Raw genomic sequence first — 22,031 nt, 5'->3', positions numbered from 1 at the left:
ATATTTCTCGTTTGGCGCACAGTTAGAAACCGAGCATTAACCGAGCTTAACCTTTTCTTCATTGTATTTTTTATGACTGTGGTTAAGCCTGCCTCCTGCATTGCAAAAGCTAGGTGCTAACGCTAATGAACAGCTACATTGCCGCCATCTTGTGTGCTGCCTTCGCTCTTTGTTGACGTAATTGCTGCATGAATTCCAATTTAGGAGACTTGACAATTCAGACTGCCGCCACATTCTGGAAAAATGTGGCCTAGATCAGATTTAAACCACATACAAAAGTGACCCAGATCGGATTTGAAATGGTCCACTTCTATGCGACTTGTCCCGTTAAGACCATCAAGTTAATGCCTCACTCGAGTTGGAAAAACACGAAAAAAATCGGATTCGTGCATTATGACCTGCAGTATGAACCTAGCCAATGTGACACATTGAACCGGAACGTGTTTGAAACGCAGCCCCTCTGCAACCAGTGTGCACTCGCTGCTTGAATTTAACGGCCTCGTTTCACTGCGTTGACGCAGTGGCAACGCTGACGGGCTGCAGACGCGCCTGGTGTATTCCAGCCTTGAGATATAACTAGTATAAACTTTAGTTCGGATTTTTTCACTGTCTAATATATTAATGATCATTGGGGCTAAGTAATGCTCTGCTGCTTGAAAAAACCGAAACACGAATTTGTTCAAATGAAGTAGGGCTGCAGCTATCGATTATTTTAGTAGTCGATAAATCGATGAAATAGTTTGTTCGAATAATCGAGTAATCGGATAAGGAACATGAAAAATTCAAATACCTGAGCTCAGCCTCAAACAGTAAATAGTAAAAAGTCAATAAATGAGGATCTATGTACAACAAAACAATTGGCTAACTTACATAGCAAAAATCCGCTTGCTTAAGTGGTATAAAATGCTAACGTTTTTTTACATTGCTCTTAACAAATGGTTCAGACACGTATTCCCACAAAAAAACAGCTAAATATACCTATAAACTAAATTACGAATGCATTAAAAAAAAACATTAACTCAAACAAAAGCTTATGTTGGTCTTACCAGGGAGCAGCTGGATTCACCCATGTGAAATGAGGCAGACAAGAGGGCAGTGTATCCACCCAAATCAATAAAACTAAATGCAAACACTTGCAAAATAAACCATGACAAAGCCACTTTAATTAAACGAATACTCGAAGCAGCAAAATTTAATTTGAATCTTTTTTTCTAATCAATTACTCGAGTTTATCAATTAATCGTTGCAGCACTAAAATGAAGTAGGCCACAGTGTCGCATTTAAGGGAGGTCTACACTAGTGAGCAGGGGAAAACCTGAAACAAGTGGTGAAGCAGCACCCTTGTTCGAATAATGGAGGACACTACTGGCTCATCCACCACACAAAGAACTACTGGTGGCAGCAAACAGATGTTTTAAAACCATAGTGACGTCAAGGACATATTCATTCTACCTAACAGTGTGCCCGTATAGCTGTGTGCCAGCATATATAAGTTAGACATAAATATTCACACCTCTGACTTGTTATCCCCGCTGCTTGCCTCGCTTCACATACTTGATGATGCGTTGAGATTCAAGCCAAGGCTTTGTGCTCAGGTAATATTCAGGAATAGGGATGAGGGAAATATGCACTCCAAAGTCATACTACGATGACTTATTATAACGACTAGATTTTATCTGTTTTTGGTTTTAAATTGTGATGATGTTTGCAGCATTCGTAGTTGTGTAGTTGTGATGTTAATCTTATCCGCCACTGTTTAGAAAAAAAAAAAAACAACACTCGCAGCTGTGGCTGCCAGAATTTTACCCTAAAAGAAGAGACAGAAAAAAGTTATGACCATAAAAGGCAAAAAAAAAAAAAAAAAAAAAAAGGACTTAGGTAACCTAAAATTTTATGGTAGATATTTCTCTTAACTGAAAATCCTGATATTAAAATTGTTACATTTTATACTGTAATGCAGGGGTCGGGAACCTATGGCTTGCTAGCCATATCTGGCTCTTTTGACGGCCGCATCTGGCTCGCAGACAAATCTAATTATAAAAAAAAAAAAAAAAGCTTCGTTATACTCCTTTTGCGCGTTGCGCAAAACGGCAACGATCCCCGGCAACTAGACAGCCGGTTCGCAGTTATTTTTGTGGGAAAGTGGCAAACATACATGTCGTTGCGTCTATCTATCTATTTATCTGTCTATCAATCGCATTGGCAACGCAGATGAGGCAGACACTGATCGAGTGGGGTCGCCGTATTTTGCTGTCAAAAAGAGCGGCCGATGTGCGCATGTGCGTAGAAATTTTCCCACGGTTTTAGTTTCGTTTTCCCCGCCAATTTTAGAAACCCTTTTGAGATGATGGCAAAAAGAAAAAAAGACGAGGAGTATCATACTTTTCAGAGGAATTTGCCTTTGCGGAGAGAGCGGGTTCTGCGGTGTGTCTAATATGCAATGATAAAATTGGCATCCATGAAAAGGTCAAATATAAAGCGGCACTTCGACACCCGCCATACTACATTTGCATCGAAATATCCGGCGGGGGACAACAGGAAGAAAGCATGTCAAGAGCTTCTTACAAGAGTGCAAGCTAGTCAGTAGCAACTCCGTGTTTGGACCAAACAAGGTGACTGGAATTCGGCTAGCTTTGCTGGTGCTTTAGCAATTGTGAAGAACGGGAAGCCATTCACCGATGGGGAGTATGCCAAAGCATTCATGCTTGATGTTGCCAATGAACTTTTTGACGACTTTTGGGATAAAGACAAGATTATTAAACGGATAAAAGACATGCCCCTGTCAGCAAGAACTGTTCACGAACGTACCATCATGATGTCAAATCAAATTGAGGCAACGCATGAAGGACATAAATTCGGCTCCATTTTTTTCCGCTCGCTTTGGATGAGTCAACGGATGTGAGCAATTTATCACAGTTCAGCGTGATCGCAAGGTATGTTGTCGTTTACACACTACATGAGTAAAGTCTGGCAATTTTGGCTATGCAAGGGACATCAAGAGGGAAAGATTTATTCAAGTCCTTCATTGAGTTCTCTAAAGAAAAAAAATCTACCAATGGATAAACTCGTGTTCCGTGTATGGTTGGAAAAAACACAGGATTCGTGTCGTTTCTTCGTGAACATGAAAAGAGACGTATCTAAGTTTCTCAATGCCTGCATGACGCTTAACCTCATCAAGTATCAACCAGACAACAAAGCCATCAGCACCACCATGCAGCACCAGAAGTTGCATTAATGGTGAGAAATACTCATCATTGATTAGCAACAGCATAACAATGTTATTAAAAAGAATTCGGAGACTTATTGTACTTTAAAAATGTTGAAATGACATAAAATGCCCACATTACTCGTATTTTTAGTTTTAAACATATTGTATGGCTCTCACGGAATTACATTTTAAAAAACGTGGTGTTTGTGGCTCTCTCAGCCAAAAAGGTTCCCGACCCCTGCTGTAATGGATATGTAACCAGTCTTAAGGGTGGTGATATCATGTGGCACCTTTAACCAATGTGCCACTCTCCAGTCAGGATTCAAACACACGATGTCACCTTGACAGTCAAATTTACTAACAACTGAGGTAATGCACGCATTATTAACCCGAATCGCGTGCTTTAAGTTTGGATTTTACTGTACATACAACATACTATTGTAGGGGGGAAAATGGGGGATTCATCCTAAGTCAAAACAAGAAATACAGCATACACTTCAGGTTGCCAGGAAATCAAGGGTTATGCTTAAAAACACCCATTCACATTCATCTTCCGTTGCGCTGAACCTCATGAAGCTTGTGGGGGTGCTGGAGGCTATTCCAGCTAATTTGGCAAGTTACACCCTCAATTGGTTGCCAGCCAATCACAGGGCACAATGACACAAACAACTATTCAAGAATACAATTACACCTGTTCAATCAGCCTACCACACGTTTTGGGGAAGAGTACCTGGAGAAACCCCATACAGATACAGGAACTACATGCACACTCCACACAGTAAGGTAATGTCAGAGCCCAGGATTGAACCCTTCCCAGAAGTTTGAGGCAGTCGTGCTAACTACTTAACCACCGTCATGAACAATTTAGAGACGTCAATTAAGTGAACATGAATGTTTCGGGACCGTGGGAAAAAGGAACGCAGAAAGGCCAAAAGCAGAGATTTGAACCAAGAACAGATGAACTGTGAGGAAAACATGCTGAAATTACATATTAATGCCATATATAAATGATTATACACTTCACAACACATTAATTCCAGATGTATGCTTCAAACACTTACTTTGTAACAGTTTGGCTTCGGAAAACAATGTCATAATACAGTGGATAAATTCTCAAACTGTCCTACTTTATTAACTCACTCATGTACCATAGCATTAAGATGAGGGTCGGACTTCAGCTGCTGGCAACAAGCCTCAACATATCAAGACAAAGAAACTCATTGTGAGTCATTCTCCCAGGCAGTGACAGTGGAGCAGCATCATAATCAGGGCGGACAAACTGGCTTCTTAAAATAGAAGTGTCACCCCAGAAGGCTTTGAGATAAAATTGCCCATCAGTTATACCTATGAACAATGAGTCAAGAGGTGTGGCGAAGCTAGTGTACATACTACGACTCCAGAGGAAAAGAGTCTCCCTGTTTGCAAAGTTTTAAATATGGACTACCCTTGAACTGTGAGCATAAATTAAATGTGCTTAAAAAGCTGAGTAAGACCAAACTCTTAAATGTAATGTCATACAGAGAGCGCCTTTCACATACGCCTGAACACAGTTAAAATGCCAGGATTTAAAAGGGCAGCCCTTGTATGTGGAAGCAATTTCCCGGTTCGACTGACACGGAGATTACATGCCATTTCACGGGTTGAGTCTTAGTATAATGTCCGGGAAAGTCTCGGGACGAGGCATATGTGAAAGCATACGTTAAATTCCCGGGTCACAGCACGATGGCTGATGGCATAAATATAATGGCGGGCCAATCGTCACTTCCTCTTTCTTCGCAGTAAGACGAAAAGTGGAAAACAAACATCGCGTTTATCAACAACAACCTGCAAATACCGTATTGGCCTGAATATAAGACGGTGTTTTTTGCATTGAAATAAGACTGAAAAAGAATATTCGGGCCAGTACAGTAAATTAAACTGAATACAGAACGAAATCAAATTGCTACTGGACTGTAGAGCCGAGAAAAAGAGTCCATCGCCCATCTTTGGAAATGTGTGGTTTATGTTGTTGCCAATGTTGTGGTTCGCAACTGCGGAAATAAGGTTGTGCCTCAAAGCAGAAAACAACGGAGGGAAGCGTTCAAGGGTTTATTAATTGCAAACAAAAATACACGCGATCGCAGAAAAGGGGGAATAACACAATGGGTCCGTGACAGTAGGTCGACAGGGATCAATAATACTAACCTAAGTGACAGGCAGAGAGCTGATAAGAGAATCAAACAAATACACTCAAATACCAGAACAACGTTGAGTTTTTCAAAATAAGGGTGGCAGAGATCTCGAATAGTGCCCAGCAAGTTAATATCTAGGCACCCTTCTCTTGGTCTTTATGAGCTTGAATTGGCTACAGTTACGACGTCGGGAACGCTCCCACAACCGGCTCTGTAACATAACATGATTTGACAAAAATTGTGACAGCCGATGCCGACCAAAAATGACGTAATGTCCGGGTTATAAAATCGCGCCAGCAGCCCTCCCCACACAGAAAGTGCCAGTGGGCAACATGGGACAAGTCTCTGAAAGTGTCCAGCCCGCATCTCTCTTGGGACATCTCTACATGAGTGAAATCAATGACGCGAGTAAATCCCGCATCACCTACAAGGGAATTTACCGGGATATGTTTGTGAAAGGAGCTGAGGTGTCGGATGTATGACAAGGACAATAGTCGCCATATCTGACGTAGCTTTTGGTGAGATAGTGTTGTTCTCAGTGTGTAACAATAAATATATTCTTAATTTGCAATCAAAAGCCATTGCTAAATGTCGTTTTTGCCGGTTTATAGAATGATACAACTATCCATATGGGAATGATGTCACAAAAGAAAAAATATAATCATAAGGTTTGCTGTTCTGTTTAATATGTTTCTTTCGGCGGCATGGTGGCAGAGTGGTTAGAACTAGGGCTACAGCTATCGAATATTTTAGTAATCGATTAATCGATGGACTAGTTAGTTCAAATAATCGAGTGATGGGATAAGGAACATGAAAATTAAAATATCTGAGCTGAGCCTCAAACGGTCTAATTTAAAAAAAAAAAAAAAAAAACAGGATCTATGTACAACAAAACTTGCATAGAAAAAGTCCGCTAGCTTAAATGCTATAAAATGTTAATAAAAAGTGTTTTTTTTTTTACAATGCTCTTAACAAATGGTTCAGAGACATATTCCCACAACAAACGGCTAAATATACCTATAAACTAAATTATGAATGCATTAAAAAAACATTTGCTCAAACAAAAACTGTACTCTACGTTGGTCTAAACAGGGAGCAGTTGGATTCAGCCATGTGAAAAGAAGCAGACCACAGGGCAGCGTATCCACCCTAATCAATAAAACTAAAAGCAAACACTTTCAAAATAAAAATTACAACACCACTTTAATGAAACGAATACTCGAAGCAACAAAATTTAATTCTAATATTTTTTTTCGAATCGAATACTCAAGTTAATCGATTAATCGTTGCAGCACTAGTTAGCACGCCTCACAGATCTGAGATTGTTGTTTCAATCCCGGCTCCGGCCTCCCTATGTGGAGTTTGTATATTCTCCCCGAGCCTGCGTGGGTTCTCTCTGGGTACTCCAGCTTTCTCCCACGTCCCAAAAAAGATGCATGGTAGGCTGATTCAACACTCGAAATTGTCCGTAGGTGTGAGTGTGTGTGTTGTTGGATTTGTCTTTCTCAATGTGGCCTGCGACTGGCTGGCAACTAGTTCAGCGTGTGCCCAGCCTCCTGCCCGTTGATACCCACAAATTCCATATAGTCCATGTCCGCTCAGCGCCGCTCTGTTCCGAAAGACACAACAGATAGGTATCTACAGGATTAATAGGTTTCTACAGGTATCCACATCATTTGCTCAGCTCCAATCCGGATCCGCTTGAGTCAGTCCTCTCCGGTCCGTCAGACTAAAAATACGGACGAGGTCTAATTTCTGGTCCTTCAACCTGCGGCCGGATCAATTCCTGCCATTCAGCACGCACCAAACAGGAAATAAAATGGCAGCAATATCCGGTCTTTCAAAGTAAATAATGTTTATAAAAAATATTATACATCTGATTATTTACTATATCAATGGAGAAGCTTCACGCGATGAGTGTTTCTGATGCAGTTTCAAAGTCTGTTCAGTCTTCCGCCTTTTATCCCCACATCTGATCATGTACTCTCCTCCGTTTTGCGCATGCGCGCCTAGAGTCCGCGTGTGTACGGACCGGATGAGAGACGTATGCAGTGGCCGTTGGGAAATGCCTCCTGCATGCAGGCGGTCAGCAACTGATCGGAGCGGAGCTAAGACAAATTATGTGGGATTTTGGGTGTCGCTGGGATACTGTAGGTTTCAGCACCCCCGTGAGGATAAGCGGTTCAGAAAATGAATGAATGTTTCTTTCCACAAAAAGCCTAATTTTTCTCATTTTGAGGAGAGGCGAAGCCATTCCGCAACACAATTGTTGTTTGTTGGTATCGCAGTGTCACCATGTAAACTGCCCTTTAGACCAGGGGTTCCCAACCTATTCCACTAAGGCACACTGTGGGTGCAGGATTTCATTCTTACCAAACAAGATGACAACACTTTTTCCCCAATCTGGTGTTTTACAAGTGCAATCAGTTGATTGCAGTCAGGTGTGGCTTGTTTTAGCAGAAGCCTCATTGGTTCAACTGTCTCTGCTGGATCGGCTGGAACAAAAACCAGGACCCACAGTGTGCCTTGAGGACTGGGTTGAAAACCCCTGCTTTAGACAGAACACGCTAATGTTTAACTCATTTGCTCCCAAAAACGTATAAATACGTTCTATTTTTAATTGTTTCAGTGTCCCAAAAACGTATTTATACGTCTTTTACATTTTTTGACAAGAGGCATCTCTAGGTTCTGTTGCACCTAAACTGCAATGCACAATGCTCCAAACTAATTTTAAAGCAATAAAACCAGCCACTGGAGGGCAGTAGCGCATTTTGTAAGAACTCATCTCAAGCCAAGAAAGGAAGTGAAGAAAAATAATCAGGAAACGGAAGTTGGAGGTGTCAGGGAAGCTCAAGTGTGAACTCCGAGACAAGTATCAACAGATAACAAAATGACAGTATTGAATCAAACAGCCAAGGATTGCCTGCTTCGAAGACTTTATAAACATGATATATCACGGGTACAAAATGATGTGACTTAGCCAGGAGCTGAGATCAATCCAGAAGTACGAAGCTGTACAATAGAAGCTGGACATTTATACTGTTAAAAAGCGCGGCGCCGAAACACACCGTGAAACGAAACTTTACCAAGAAACGAAACTCATCATCTCACAAGCCTGGGTATTTTTTCATACAAAAACATCTTTGAGCTGAGACCTTGAACACCGGTGCCGGCTGGAACGAGGATAAGAAAACAATCCTCCCTTGGATTCATTCAGGGCATGTTGAAAAACAACGGAACATAACAGTCCATATTTGGGCATATACGGTCTATGGGAAGGCACACTCAACAGATTAATGCTATGATGTTCTCATGCAAGCATAACAAAAAGCATAAAAAATATGATGTATAATGGTTGGGTTTTAAGCATGAATAAAATTCTCTCACAGGAGGGATCTTGTGAAGACGCGTGAGAATTCTAGAAAAATGTGGAGAACGATAGGGGAAAAAAAGGCAATAGACACTAGAGGAGTGTTTTGAAAAGAAAACGAAACCATTGTCAAAAAAGGATTCAAAAAAATCTATCTTGATGAGACAGCTGGTGATGGCCACAACAGCGTCAGGTTCCACACGCATTCTCCGGAGCTCACGTTGCGTTAGTCCTGAGCCAGAGGTTGAAACCAACGATGAAGATGATGAAAAAAGTGAGACCAATCTTGATCTGGACTCATCAGATTACTGGGAGCCACCTCATTCCACCGGGAACAGCCGAGAGCCTTCCCCGTTGTTATGTGTGCAAATAGTTCAACAGTTCAATAGACCCCACTCACCAATGTCACACAATGACGTGTCGCTGTATCCGGCCGCCATATTGTCCGTCATTGTTTATCCGTATTCTAAATGGTTTCAATTTGTCGTGCAATTTATAGTGCAATTCATGGAAGCTTCGGTGCTTTCAGACGCTGTAAACTCATTGGATGCGTTGCATAAAAGGTGTTATGTGGAAAAGCTTCAGTCTATCCATCCGCCAGATCCATATTTGATGCCTAAATCGATATTTTTCGACCCGCTGTCTTCGCCGTCTCTGCCTGACATCTGCTACCCTGATATCTACAACTATCTTGTCCACAGAAACAGCCTATTCTCACGAAACTTTGAAAAACATTAAGAGCAGCACTCTAAGCAACATTACCCAGTGTGACCCTTCCAATTTTCTAAAATGGCGATAATCAATAAAAAAAAAAAAAGTTGACTGCGATGGCAGACGCTTCAAGGATAGGTGGATATTGGACTATTTCTTCAATACAATAGGCAACAACCGTGTCTGCCTCATTTGCAAAGAGACAGTCGCTGTTTTCAAAGAGTTCGATGTGACGCGATATTACCAAACAAGACACGCTGACATGTACGACAACATTAAACGGAAGATACGCAGCGAGAAATTAAAGCAACTTGAAGCTAGTTTAATTTCACAGCAGTATTTCGCAAGAGCCCGAGTGTCGAAAGAGAACGCCACGAAGGCGAGATTGTTGAAATTATGTATTAAAAAATATTAATAATAAAGCAAATGTGACACAAAGAAGGGCTTGCTAAAATTTGTTTAAATATATTGTTCTACATAATTCAGCCAAGGTAGCCTCCCACATTTTTACCACACCAAATCTGGCCCCCTTTGCAAAAAGTTTGGACACCCCTGTTTAACTGATGATCCGTAGACGAGGCCAGCTTCTTTCACTTGTTACCAGCTAACTACTATTCAAAAAATAATGATGGTGGAAGAAATAAGCATCTTGAATTTGAAACTGTATGTTGTCGGCGATTAGCGTCGCAATGATCTTAATTGTGGTTGTCAGCCCAAAACCCTCAAAATAAATATTAAATGCATCTTACCAGATATAAAATGACTACTACATAATCTGTGGTGATCATTTTGGTGCCCAGTCGTCGAATTGCAGCAGTCCATCTCGCTCTCCTCTCCGGGTCTCTCGGAATACGGTAGAACTTCAAGTCTCTCCGTCTATCTTCTCTGTGAGTGCAACCAACTGCCACACACGCCTTCACCATTTTGATTATTAATGTTAACGAGCAGAAAAACACACCATAATAGGAGGAATTTACGTAGCGGTAATGCGTAAACACGACGAGCTGACGGACAATATGGCGCGGAGGCGTGGTTGTGACGTCATGTGAGTGGGGTCTATAGGCGATGAGGGAAAAGTTTAACCGGCTGTCGCGGCCAGAACAGCGTCATGTTTCAGTTATTTATGTGTAAATAAATTGTTACTTTGCGATCAAAAGCTCTATTCGTCTTGTTGTTTATGTTATTTTGTAGAACAAAAACATTATTCAGATGTATGGGGTGTCACAAAAGTGAAAAATAGCTGTGTTAAAGTCAAAGTTATGTTTGAAATGTATGCTTTTACAAAAACCCAATTTCTCTGTTTTTTCATTACAAATTGGAAAATTCAAACTAAGCTACTAGTATTTTCTAATGCTGATTTCTAAAGAATGGAAAAAGATATGAACTAACTTTTTTTCTGCTGAAAGAAGAGAGTCTAATCTTTCTTTTGGTGGGTTCCATGTTTATATAGCAATAGAACAGAATTTTCTGTGGGCCTTGCAAAATCAGTCAAAATCTAGTAAAACGGCCGGGAGCTAAGGGCCTTGCTCCGGTGAAAATGGCTGGGAGTGAACGAGTTAACAAGCTCAACGATGATTGACAGATTCTGCGTATTTCAAGTCAAAACTCCCAGGCGTCTCTGGCAACATCAAAGCATCGGCAGCTTTCACTCATCGTTAACTTTAACAAGCAACAAATTGCAGTGCACTGGTGAGCGAGAAAAGCAGCAGGAGGGAGACTGAAGGCTGTACACGCATGAAGAAGACAAACAAATATATTTCTTTAATTAAAAACCCGATCCTTTTCAGCCAATTCCGCGTGATCGGCCCGATTTCCGATCACATGATCGGATCGGGAGATCTCTAGTTTTGGTCCATTTGGATTTGATTGTGCTTAACCATTCAAAATATTAAATTTAGATCAATTAACTGTTACACCTCAAGAATATGAGGGATTAGTCTCCCTGTGTCAGTCCTGTGATCGACATGTACGGTAATCAGTCCATCCTCCATATTATGCTTCAAGAAGATATGGATGGGTTAAAAAGCAAAGGCATTAGAAGAAATGGCAAGCGCCATCATGCTGTTTCGCTACTAATTACAGTACATGACATTTTGTGTGAATTCCTACTAAATTCTCTTGAGAACAAGCTCATTTGCCACCGAGGCGGTCACACGCCCTTGGGGTGTGCAGCGTTAATTCCCTGGAAGCTCCTTGCTCAGGTCTCTTCCCTTGAAACAGTCAGTAAATGGCAGATGCACTTCGGGCTGCACCCTTGCCAAACACTCCTCCTCAAATTCTGCTCCCTCCCGCCCCCAGCAGCCAGTCCTCCTTCAACCTCCTCCTCCTCTTCACCCTCTCCGACGAGCTCCTGCTGCCATGTGGCAAGCGCGCACGTGTGCACCCTTCCTCTGCCTTTCTCTCGTGCTCCATTAATCTCTGTGTGTGAGCTGGCACAGTGAGCTGCATCCCCAACTCTAAAAATAACCACTTCAGCGTGACAGGGTTGGGGGCTGCCGGAAAGGCGGACGTGGGTAGGTGGGGGATTTGGGGTAGTGCAATCACAGCTTGCAGGCATATAGGACTAAAGCAGTACTACTAGGGAAGCAGAAAAGGGATGAGTCTCAAATATGTTCCACAGAAAATGCTGATTTCATTGTGAGATCTTATTTTCTCTTCAAGAGGAAATCCAATGAAATTAATGCACTCACATATAGGGCAGCCAAGCAATGCCATTTCCACAGATGGGCCACTTAAGATGTTGCATCCTGAAGTGAAAAATGGATGGTGCAATGTACGTGGAGAGTCGTAATGTTTTCCACTTAATAGTTATTAAGAGCTTCACTCACCTAGACTTGTTTATTGGTGCAGCAGAACCGTTTTGCGGAAGTATCTGCTAGACTAACAATAGACAAAATGGGTTCCAACTAGGAGTGGGAACCTCTTGGTACCTCACGATACGATATGATTTGCGATACAAAGCTCACGATAACAATGGTGTGACGATATGGCCATACGACGATTATGGATACATTGGTCAGGAAATCATTCTAGGATATTCTACAAACAACTAATAAACAGAAAAACAAGCTTCTGCTGTAAATTGGAATGAGTGTATCACTAGTAGACATCCAATCCATTTGAACTGGGAGGGTGGCAGCGAATGAACCCATCCCTCCCACTTCAAACGGATTGAACGTCTATGGCCGGCAGTGGCAGCCAATGCCAGGAAATGAGGTAATTTAGGACCATTTAAGGTCATTTACGGTGGGGCAAATAGGTATTTAGTCAACCACTAATTGTGCAAGTTCTCCCACTTGAAAATTTTAGGAGGCCTGTAATTGTCAACATGGGTAAACCTCAACCACGAGAGACAGAATGTGAGAAAAAAACTCAGAAAATCTTACCGAATGATTTTTAAAGAATTTATTTGCAAATCATGGTGGAAAATAAGTATTTGGTCAATACCAAAAGTTCATCTCAATACTTTGTTATGTACCCTTTGTTGGCAATAACGGAGGCCAAACGTTTTCTGTAACTCTTCACAAGCTTTTCACACACTGTTGCTGGTATTTTGGCCCATTCCTCCCAGCAGATCACCTCTAGAGCAATGATGTTTTGGGGCTGTCGTTGGGCAACACGGACTTCCAACTCCCTCCACAGATTTTCTATGGGGTTGAGATCTGGAGACTGGCTAGGCCACTCCAGGACCTTGAAATGCTTCTTACGAAGCCACTCCTTTGTTGCCCTGGCTGTGTGTTTAGGTTCATTGTCATGCTGAAAGACCCAGCCATGTCTCATCTTCAATGCCCTTGCTGATGGAAGGAGATTTTCACTCAAAATCTCTCGATACATGATCCCATTTATTCTTTCCTTTACACAGATCAGTCGTCCTGGTCCCTTTGCAGAAAAAAAGCCCCAAAGCATGATGTTTCCACCCCTATGCTTCACAGTGGGTATGGTGTTCTTCGGATGCAATTCAGTATTCTTTCTCCTCCAAACACGAGAACCTGTGTTTCTACCAAAGAGTTCTATTTTGGTTTCATCTGACCAGAACACATTCTCCCAGTCCTCTTCTGGATCATCCAAATGCTCTCTAGCGAACCGAAGACGGGCCTGGACGTGTACTGGCTTCAACAGGGGGACACGTCTGGCAGTGCAGAATTTGAGTCCCTGGCGGCGCATTGTGTTACTGATAGTAGCCTTTGTTACTGTGGTCCCAGCTCTCTGTAGGTCATTCACTAGGTCCCCCCGTGTGGTTCTAGGATTTTTGCTCACCGTTCTTGTAATCATTTTGACGCCACGGAGTGAGATCTTGCATGGAGCCCCAGATCGAGGGGGATTATCAGTGGTCTTGTATGTGTTCCATTTTGTAATAATTGCTCCCACAGTTGATTTCTTTAGACCAAGCTTTTTACCTATTGCAGATTCAGTCTTCCCAGCCTGGTGCAGGTCTACAATTTTGTCTCTGGTGTCCTTCGACAGCTCTTTGGTCTTGGCCATAGTGGAGTTTGGAGTGTGACTGACAGAGATTGTGGACAGGTGTCTTTTATACCGATGAGTTAAAACAGGTGCCATTAATACAGGTAACGAGTGGAGCCTCGTTAGACCTCGTTAGAAGAAGTTAGACCTCTTTGACAGCCAGAAATCTTGCTTGTTTGTAGGTGACCACATAATTATTTTCCACTGTAACTTGGAAATAAATTCTTTAAAAATCAAACAATGTGGTTTTCTGTTTTTTTTCTCTTCACATTCTGTCTCTCGTGGTTGTGGTTTACCCATGTTGACAATTACAGGCCTCTCTAATCTTTTCAAGTAGGAGAATTTACACAATTGGTGATTGACTAAATACTTATTTGCCCCACTGTATGTCCAATCACAAGCGCAATAAAAAAAAAGTACAAAAGAAAAATTGTTTACAACAATGCATGTTTGGTACGTTGCAAAAAATGACTCAGACATTTTAAAAACATTTACATGATGTTCATTTTAGAATGAATTGTTTTCATTTTCCCCCCAAAGCTAAATTAAAGAAAAAAAAAAATTATGTCCTCACAATCATCCGATTGAATTGGAAGTACTTTATTTCGTGTCTGTGTCAGCTAGTCATAACCTCTCATCTCCACACTGGAATATGCTTATTCAACGTGTGTGACAACACGATCCAACACATCACAGTGAAGTTGTGTTGTCACATCTGCGTCGCTGCAATGTTTATCACCACTTAAGCCGACCAACATAAAACAATTCAACTTAGCCTCCGGCCTAGAACAGTGTATCATAATGAGAACACAAGAGTGCAGAGTGACCGAGTAAGTTGCCATGCCAACACAAATGACATAAAGGCACCAAGCTGAATCTCCGACCTGGCGTGCGTACAACGAGCAGCTCGGGAGCTCATGTGGAGATACGCTTCATTGTAGTGGAGTCTCTTTACTTTGTTGGAAGGTTTAGAGAGTGGAAGACTCCCTTGGACCTTTAACATTTTTGTGGGTAAACATTCCTGCTGCGGACAACTGGGATTGATGGCTGTTGGACTAAATACTCTAGCAGAAAATGGCCTGTTAGGGCTTTTTAAATAAAAGAAAAACAAGAACTCTTAACATAAAGGGCTAGCATAAATGATCTTCATGTGGAAAATGGTTGATCGAATAGTTTTAATTAGGGCTGTCAAAATTATCGCGTTAACAGGCGGTAATGAATTTTTAAAATTAATCACGTTAAAATATTTGACGCATTTAACGCACATGCCCCGCTCAAACAGATTAAAATGACAGCACAGTGTCATGTCCACTTGTTACTTGTGTTTTTTGGTGTTTTGTCGCCCTCTGCTGGCGCTTGGGTGTGACTGATTTTATGGGTTTCAGCACCATGAGCATTGTGTAATTATTGACATCAACAATGGCGAGCTACTAGTTTATTTTTTGATTGAAAATTTTACAAATTTTATTAAAACGAAAACATTAACAGGGGTTTTAATATAAAACTTCTATAACTTGTACAAACATTTATCTTTTAAGAACTACAAGTCTTTCTATCCATGGATCGCTTTAACAGAATGTTAATAATGTTAATGCCATCTTGTTGATTTATTGTTATAATAAACAAATACAGTACTTAAGTACAGTATGTTGAATGTATACATCCGTCTTATCTTTCCATTCCAACAATAATTTACCAAAAAATATGGCATGGTTTATAGATGGTTTGAATTGCGATTAATTACAATTAATTAATTTTTAAGCTGTGATTAACTCGATTAAAAATTTTAATCGTTTGACAGCCCTAGTTTTAATATGAAATCATCAATTAAGAACTATGACAAAGAAAATATTGGTTTAACACAGAAAACGACTGTAGCTCTAAGGCGCTGCTGTATTGGGATGATTGTGACGTCAGTTATACCCACGCGCCTCTGTGCTAGGGGTAACTTATGACTGGCAGTCAGGATGTGTCCAAATGCCAGAGAAGGCTGCAATTTATCCTTTTAGGCTGCGGGCCAAAAAAAAAAATGGTGGATGAAGTTCCTAACTCTGATAGTTCGACAGATGTGTCTGATACGAATTGTATTTTTTCGAACTCATCACCTTTCTCTTGTCTCCTTTTTAAGAAGGTGGTGACCACAGTGTTACACTCTTCCATATCCACAATGAAACACTTCGGCAGAAAATGTACTGAAATGACTTTTGAGGCTTCCACAAGCACGAATAGTGTGCAGCCAAAACTCTTCAACAAGCCCTCAGCAAAGTGAAAGAAAGCGTCTGGTGGCAGTGAACAGTTCCATTTACCCTCCGTTCTGTTCATACAGCCGAACAATATAGCATACTGACACATGGCTCCAGACTACCATTTTTCATGAGTAGCACAGTGGCCCCTAACGTAGAATTTCAGGGGCGCAAGCAGAAGATTCAGGGGGGTACAAGAAAGAGCCCACATACCATGAGTGGTGCATTCCACACGTTAGGAATCGGTGTATTTAACCACACAATCTGTCACTGTGCGTTATCAACAACTCATATCAGTGGTATCACACATACAAATTTGGACAAAACATTGTTATACAACCACATGTGAATGTCTACAAGAAACATAACTGTAATTGAGTGATACAGTGGGGCAAATAAGTATTTAGTCAACCACCAATTGTGCAAGTTCTCCTACTTGAAAAGATTAGAGAGGCCTGTAATTGTCAACATGGGTAAACCTCAACCATGAGAGACAGAATGTGGGAAAAAAAACAGGAAATCACACTGTTTGATTTTTAAAGAATTTATTTCCAAATTAGAGTGGAAAATAACTTAAATAAGTATTTGGTCACCTACAAACAAGCAAGGTTTCCTGGCTGTCAAAGAGGTCTAACTTCTTCTAACGAGGTCTGACGAGGCTCCACTCGTCACCTGTGTTAATGGCACCTGTTTAATTCATTATCGGTATAAAAGGCACCTGTCCACAACTCAGTCAGTCACACTCCAAACTCCACTTTGGCCAAGACCAAAGATCTGTCGAAGGACACCAGAGACAAAATTGTAGACCTTTACCAGGCTGGGAAGACTACATCTGCAATAGGTAAAATGCTTGGTGTAAAGAAATCAACTTTGGGAGCAATTATTAGAAAATGGAAGACATACAAGACCACTGATATTCTCCCTCAATCTGGGGTTCCATACAAGATCTCACCCCGTGGCGTCAAAATGATAACAAGAACGGTGAGCAAAAATCCCAGAACCACACGGGGGGACCTAGTGAATGACCTACAGAGAGCTGGGACCACAGTAACAAAGGCTGCTATCAGCAATACAATGTGCCGCCAGGGACCCAAATCCTGCACTGCCACGTGTCCCCCTGCTGAAGAAAGTACACGTCCAGGCCAGTCTGCGGTTCGCTAGAGAGCATTTGGATGATCCAGAAGGGAACTGGGAGAATGTGTTCTGGTCAGATGAAACCAAAATATAACTTTTTGGTAGAAACACAGGTTCTCCTGTTTGGAGGACAAAGAATACTGAATTGCACCATACCCACTGTGAAGCATGGGGGTGGAAACATCATGCTTTGGGGCTTTTTTTCCGCAAAGGGACCAGGACAACTGATCTGTGTAAATGAAAGAATGAATGGGGCCATGTATCGAGAGATTTTGAATGAAAATTTCCTTCCCTCAGCAAGGGCATTGAAGATGAGACGTGGCTGGGTCTTTCAGCATGACAATGATCCCAAACACACAGCCAGGGCAACAAAGGAGTGGCTTCGTAAGAAGCATTTCAAGGTCCTGGAGTGGCCTAGCCAGTCTTCAGATCTCAACCCCATAGAAAATCTGTGGAGGGAGTTGAAAGTCCGTGTTGCCCAACGACAGCCCCAAAATATCACTGCTCTAGAGGAGATCTGCATGGAAGAATGGGCCAAAATACCAGCAACAGTGTGTGAAAAGCTTGTGAAGAGTTACAGAAAACATTTGGCCTCCGTTATTGCCAACAAAGGGTACATAACAAAGTATTGAGATGAACTTCTGGTATTGACCAAATACTTATTTTCCCTCATGATTTGCAAATAAATTCTTTAAAAATGAAACAATGTGATTTTCTGGGTTTTTTCCCCCACATTCTGTCTTGCATGGTTGAGGTTTATCCATGTTGACAATTACAGGCCTCTCTAATATTTTCAAGTGGGAGAACCTGCACAATTAGTGGTTGACTAAATACTTATTTGCCCCACTGTAAGTATGTTTTTAAGTATTATACACAGAGGTGGGTAGAGTAGCCAAAACTTTTACTCAAGTAAGAATAGTATTACTTCCAAATAATATTACTCAAGTAAAAGTAAAAGCAGTCATCTAAAAAATGTACTCAAGTACAAGTAAAAAAGTATTTGGTGAAAAGAATACTCAAGTAATGAGTAACATTGTGAGTAACTGCTTATATTTTTATTAGATTTTTTTTAACAGTACAAACTAAACTATATGAACTGTTATTATTATAATATTACACAATAACTCATTACATAACCAAATTAACCCTTTAATGCCAGCAATATGAAGCAATCATCAGAGAATCCCAAAATTTGGAAAATAAGGTCCTAATGAAACCTTTTTTTCAAATTTGTAAAAAGAAAAGTTAAAATTAATAAGTGTAATAAGCGCTCAGATATCTATAACCCTTGCAAAATCCTGTTTTTTTCATTGAATCTGCAGATGCATGTGTTGACTTGCATTCATCATTTTTTTTTGTCAAAAAGAAATGTAAAAATTCTGAATTAGTCTCAAAGTCATGAGATTTTAGGTGTATCAAATGTGGTACATTTGACAATATAGGGTTAAGACAAAAAAAATGAAGCATTATTTTTCCATGAGTGCCTTCTAGTGGAGAAAATAGTTCCTCGTTTGAATAGTCAATCGTTCCTTCATAGTTACTAAAGTATCAAATCTCAGTTTTTCGTGGTCAATTGGTGCCAAATAAAAACTGGGAGAGAGGTTTAAATACGCATTTCATGTCAAATACTTCCTTTTTTACGATACTTTAAAGAGGCCACGTGATTGAACATGCTGGAATGATCATAGAACGGCAAGCTTGCGTCCGATTGGTTTAAATAAGTCATGTGATTTCTGTTGGGAAGTCTCTTAGGTGAAATTGGTAGAGCTACTCTTGGCAACGCTGGCAAAAAAATAAATAAATAAATCTAACATGTAGAATTAAGAGGAAAAATGTAACGACTCTTGTGTAGCCCAAAGAGTTGCATTTTTTTTTCTTCACAAATCTACTCAAGTAAAAGTAAAAAGTATGGCTTAGTAAAAAAAAAAAAAAAAACTCTTAGAAGTACATTTTTCTCAAAAAGTTACTCATGTAACAGAGTACATGTAACGCGTTACTACCCACCTCTGACTATACAGTATACTGTATTTAAAAGTGGGCGTGGACACTTCCTGTGTGGTGCATGTTCTATGAGATAATTTGAGTATTTCGGCTCTCTCTTCGACCCTTGTTTTTTCTTTTCTCATCTAAGGGAATCGACAGTGCAGATAGTGAAAGCTGATCGTGACAGGGTCCGCGCCCGATCTTCCCCTGACTGTATGTGGTACTGTCTTTATGTTTCTTGTGTGACTGAAAAAAAGATAATTCCATGATTTTTTTTTTTTTTTTTTTTTTTTTTGACACACTAGTCCAATAAAGACGTATTAAGATTCGCTCCCTGCTTTTGTTAATTTTCTCTTACTTCCTTTTAATGCCAAATACATGTATGCCAAGTTCAATGAAGACACTATGAAGTTCCCACAAACTGTACATTCAACATTTGTCTTCGAAAAATTACACAGCAATAAACTGACAAGCACTTTTGTTCGACTTTAAGACAGAGTATGTTTTCTAAATTGGATGTCTTAAGGTTGAAACCAGGACACACAGAATGTAAAAGCACTGTACTTAAGTGGCTTGGTTGACTTGTGAGTGGGTTTCCTCTGGTTTTAGTGGTCTTGAAACCTACTCCATAAATCAATGTTTTTACGCTGCAATTTGCTGTGGATTAATTGCTGTGAAATTTGATTGCAGTCTTCATGTTGGAATTGTTTCAATAGATATAACATACAAACATTCGAACGATACAGCAAAAATGAATGTCTTACCTCCAACACACAGCAAGGACATCTCTCGATGGGTCTTTTAAGGTTATTGCCTCCTCACGTCTTTCCCTGTGGCCGTTAAACGCCGCCTTCGAAGCGGCAAGGAAGATGTGACACGTCCGCCTAGCAGCAGAAGCACCACCATCACCACCAACACCGCGGCACGACGGACGTCGCGACGAAACACGAGTGGTAATTTCTTCACTTGGCTTGACAGTGAGCGTCGAGGTCCTCCCGGCGATGTTTAGGATAAATGAGGCGTCAGAGCGCTAAAATTGTCTTCTTTTCCTATCTCAGCTCTCAGCCATCTTTGCTGGGCTTTCAGAACCAGCCTTGAGGACAGCTCATTTCCCTCTCCGCGGTGACGTCACACAGCGTGGCGGGAGAAGGGAAATCAGATTTTTAGCTCCGCCCCTCGTACATTTTTACATTTGCCGGTGTTCTGTCAAAAATTTCTCCCTTATAAATTTTTCTCCCAAAGCGTTTGTGGCGCTGAAAAAGCCCTCTTTTTCATTCAGTTGGACTCAATGTTATTCAAAGGTGCTAACTAAACTAGATACATCATAAACATACATGTGCAAAACAAAAATGGCGTAAATTAATTCTCGCAGACGGACATCCGGGCATTAATGGCGTCACCAACCACAACAAAGTGTCGCCATAATGAAATGGGGGCAAAACACGAGTCACAAGCATTTGCTCTGTCGTGCATTGTAGTACAAACGCGTTGAACTTTTGTCTTATTGGCGGTCTTTTTTTCCGTCGGAATGGCTAAAAGTTTCCGTGTTGCGGGTTGTAACACAAGGAAGAGTTCGGAGCTGCATTTGAAGTTCTTCATTCTTCCTTGTGAGAAGAAAATGACAAGCAACTGGCTGAAAGCAATCAATCAAGGAACAGTAAAAAAAAAAAAAAAAAGACTGTTCCATGGACCAGGCACATTTACGTTTGCAGCCGACATTTTATTACTGGTGAGAAAACTTTAATCGATTTTTGTTGTTTTTTTTGCCCCAATTAGCTGCTAGTATTCAATAGACTAGGCAGTGGTTATTATTACCGGAACCGACAACTTGCACAGCGTTATTTTTATTTTGTCGTGAACTGCTCTGATCGGTCAATCGGAATATTATTGGCCTGGTGGGAAGTGGTTATTTTGCCGTGATGTGTTCATGGCTAAATAACGCTTGGAGGCGAATTACCGGTTACGGCAGAAATAATCACTCCGTATATACTACCGGTTTTCTTAGTTCCACACAGTACATATTCCACGTAATTGATAAAGGTCAACTTACTGGGTGACTTTATGAGGTAGTTGTAGATGTTTCCGAACTCCACTGCAGGCAATTCCTTTGGATTGTTTATCCAGCTATCAGCTGCGACTTTGTATGGGCAGATTTGCAGGCCAATACACTCTAATTTTAAGTTGTATTGCCTCCTCCCGTTTGTCAGCAGTGAGTCGTGATAATAATAAGTCATGTTTAAGACGTTTTTATGGGGAAAAAAAAAAGACGCAAAACACAGCTGAAAAACATGAATTTCAGACGTTTGTCTACGGATGTTTACCTGTGCATGACCCCCTCCCAAAATGGCGACACATTGCGATGCGAGATGACGTCATCATGACATCACGCCGACTGTGAGAATACTTAACGACACGGCTAAGTCATTAACAGTGAGAGAGCGAGGTGCAGTTGTCGTTTACAGCTAACATGGTAGGATGTGTCTGAGGAAAACTTTTCTACATGTCTTTCCATGATCAAACTTAAGTAAATATTCCTTTCTTTAAAGAAAGTTTGTAGTGTTTACTTTGGAGTCGCTGCATTCGCGGCCATTTTTGACTTTACGCGCATGCGCAGAACTGCAAAGTAGCAATTTTTGATGAGTTGCAAAATTTGTCAGAACACTGGCTAGCTTGCTTGTTACTAATTAGCAGGAGCACACAAAAGGGGAAATTGAAATTCACTAGCCCCACTATCAAAACCGCTGGCCCAA

General features: G+C 40.9%; 1 protein-coding gene across 1 annotated transcript in view; it reads right to left on the bottom strand.

Annotated features, from left to right (window-relative positions):
• Positions 1 to 20,399, bottom strand: part of unc13a (unc-13 homolog A (C. elegans)) — a 102,985-nt gene extending 82,586 nt beyond the window's left edge. The window contains exon 1 of the mRNA XM_057840298.1: positions 20,046 to 20,399. Within this exon, the coding sequence (XP_057696281.1) occupies positions 20,046 to 20,067 (22 nt within the window). The 5' untranslated portion in view covers positions 20,068 to 20,399. The remainder of the gene's footprint in view (positions 1 to 20,045) is intronic.
• Between the last annotated feature and the right edge of the window lie 1,632 nt (positions 20,400 to 22,031).

The sequence above is a fragment of the Corythoichthys intestinalis genome, chromosome 7 (assembly GCF_030265065.1).
Source record: "Corythoichthys intestinalis isolate RoL2023-P3 chromosome 7, ASM3026506v1, whole genome shotgun sequence".
NCBI lineage: Eukaryota > Metazoa > Chordata > Actinopteri > Syngnathiformes > Syngnathidae > Corythoichthys > Corythoichthys intestinalis.
This window is presented reverse-complemented; position numbering and strand designations above follow the sequence as displayed.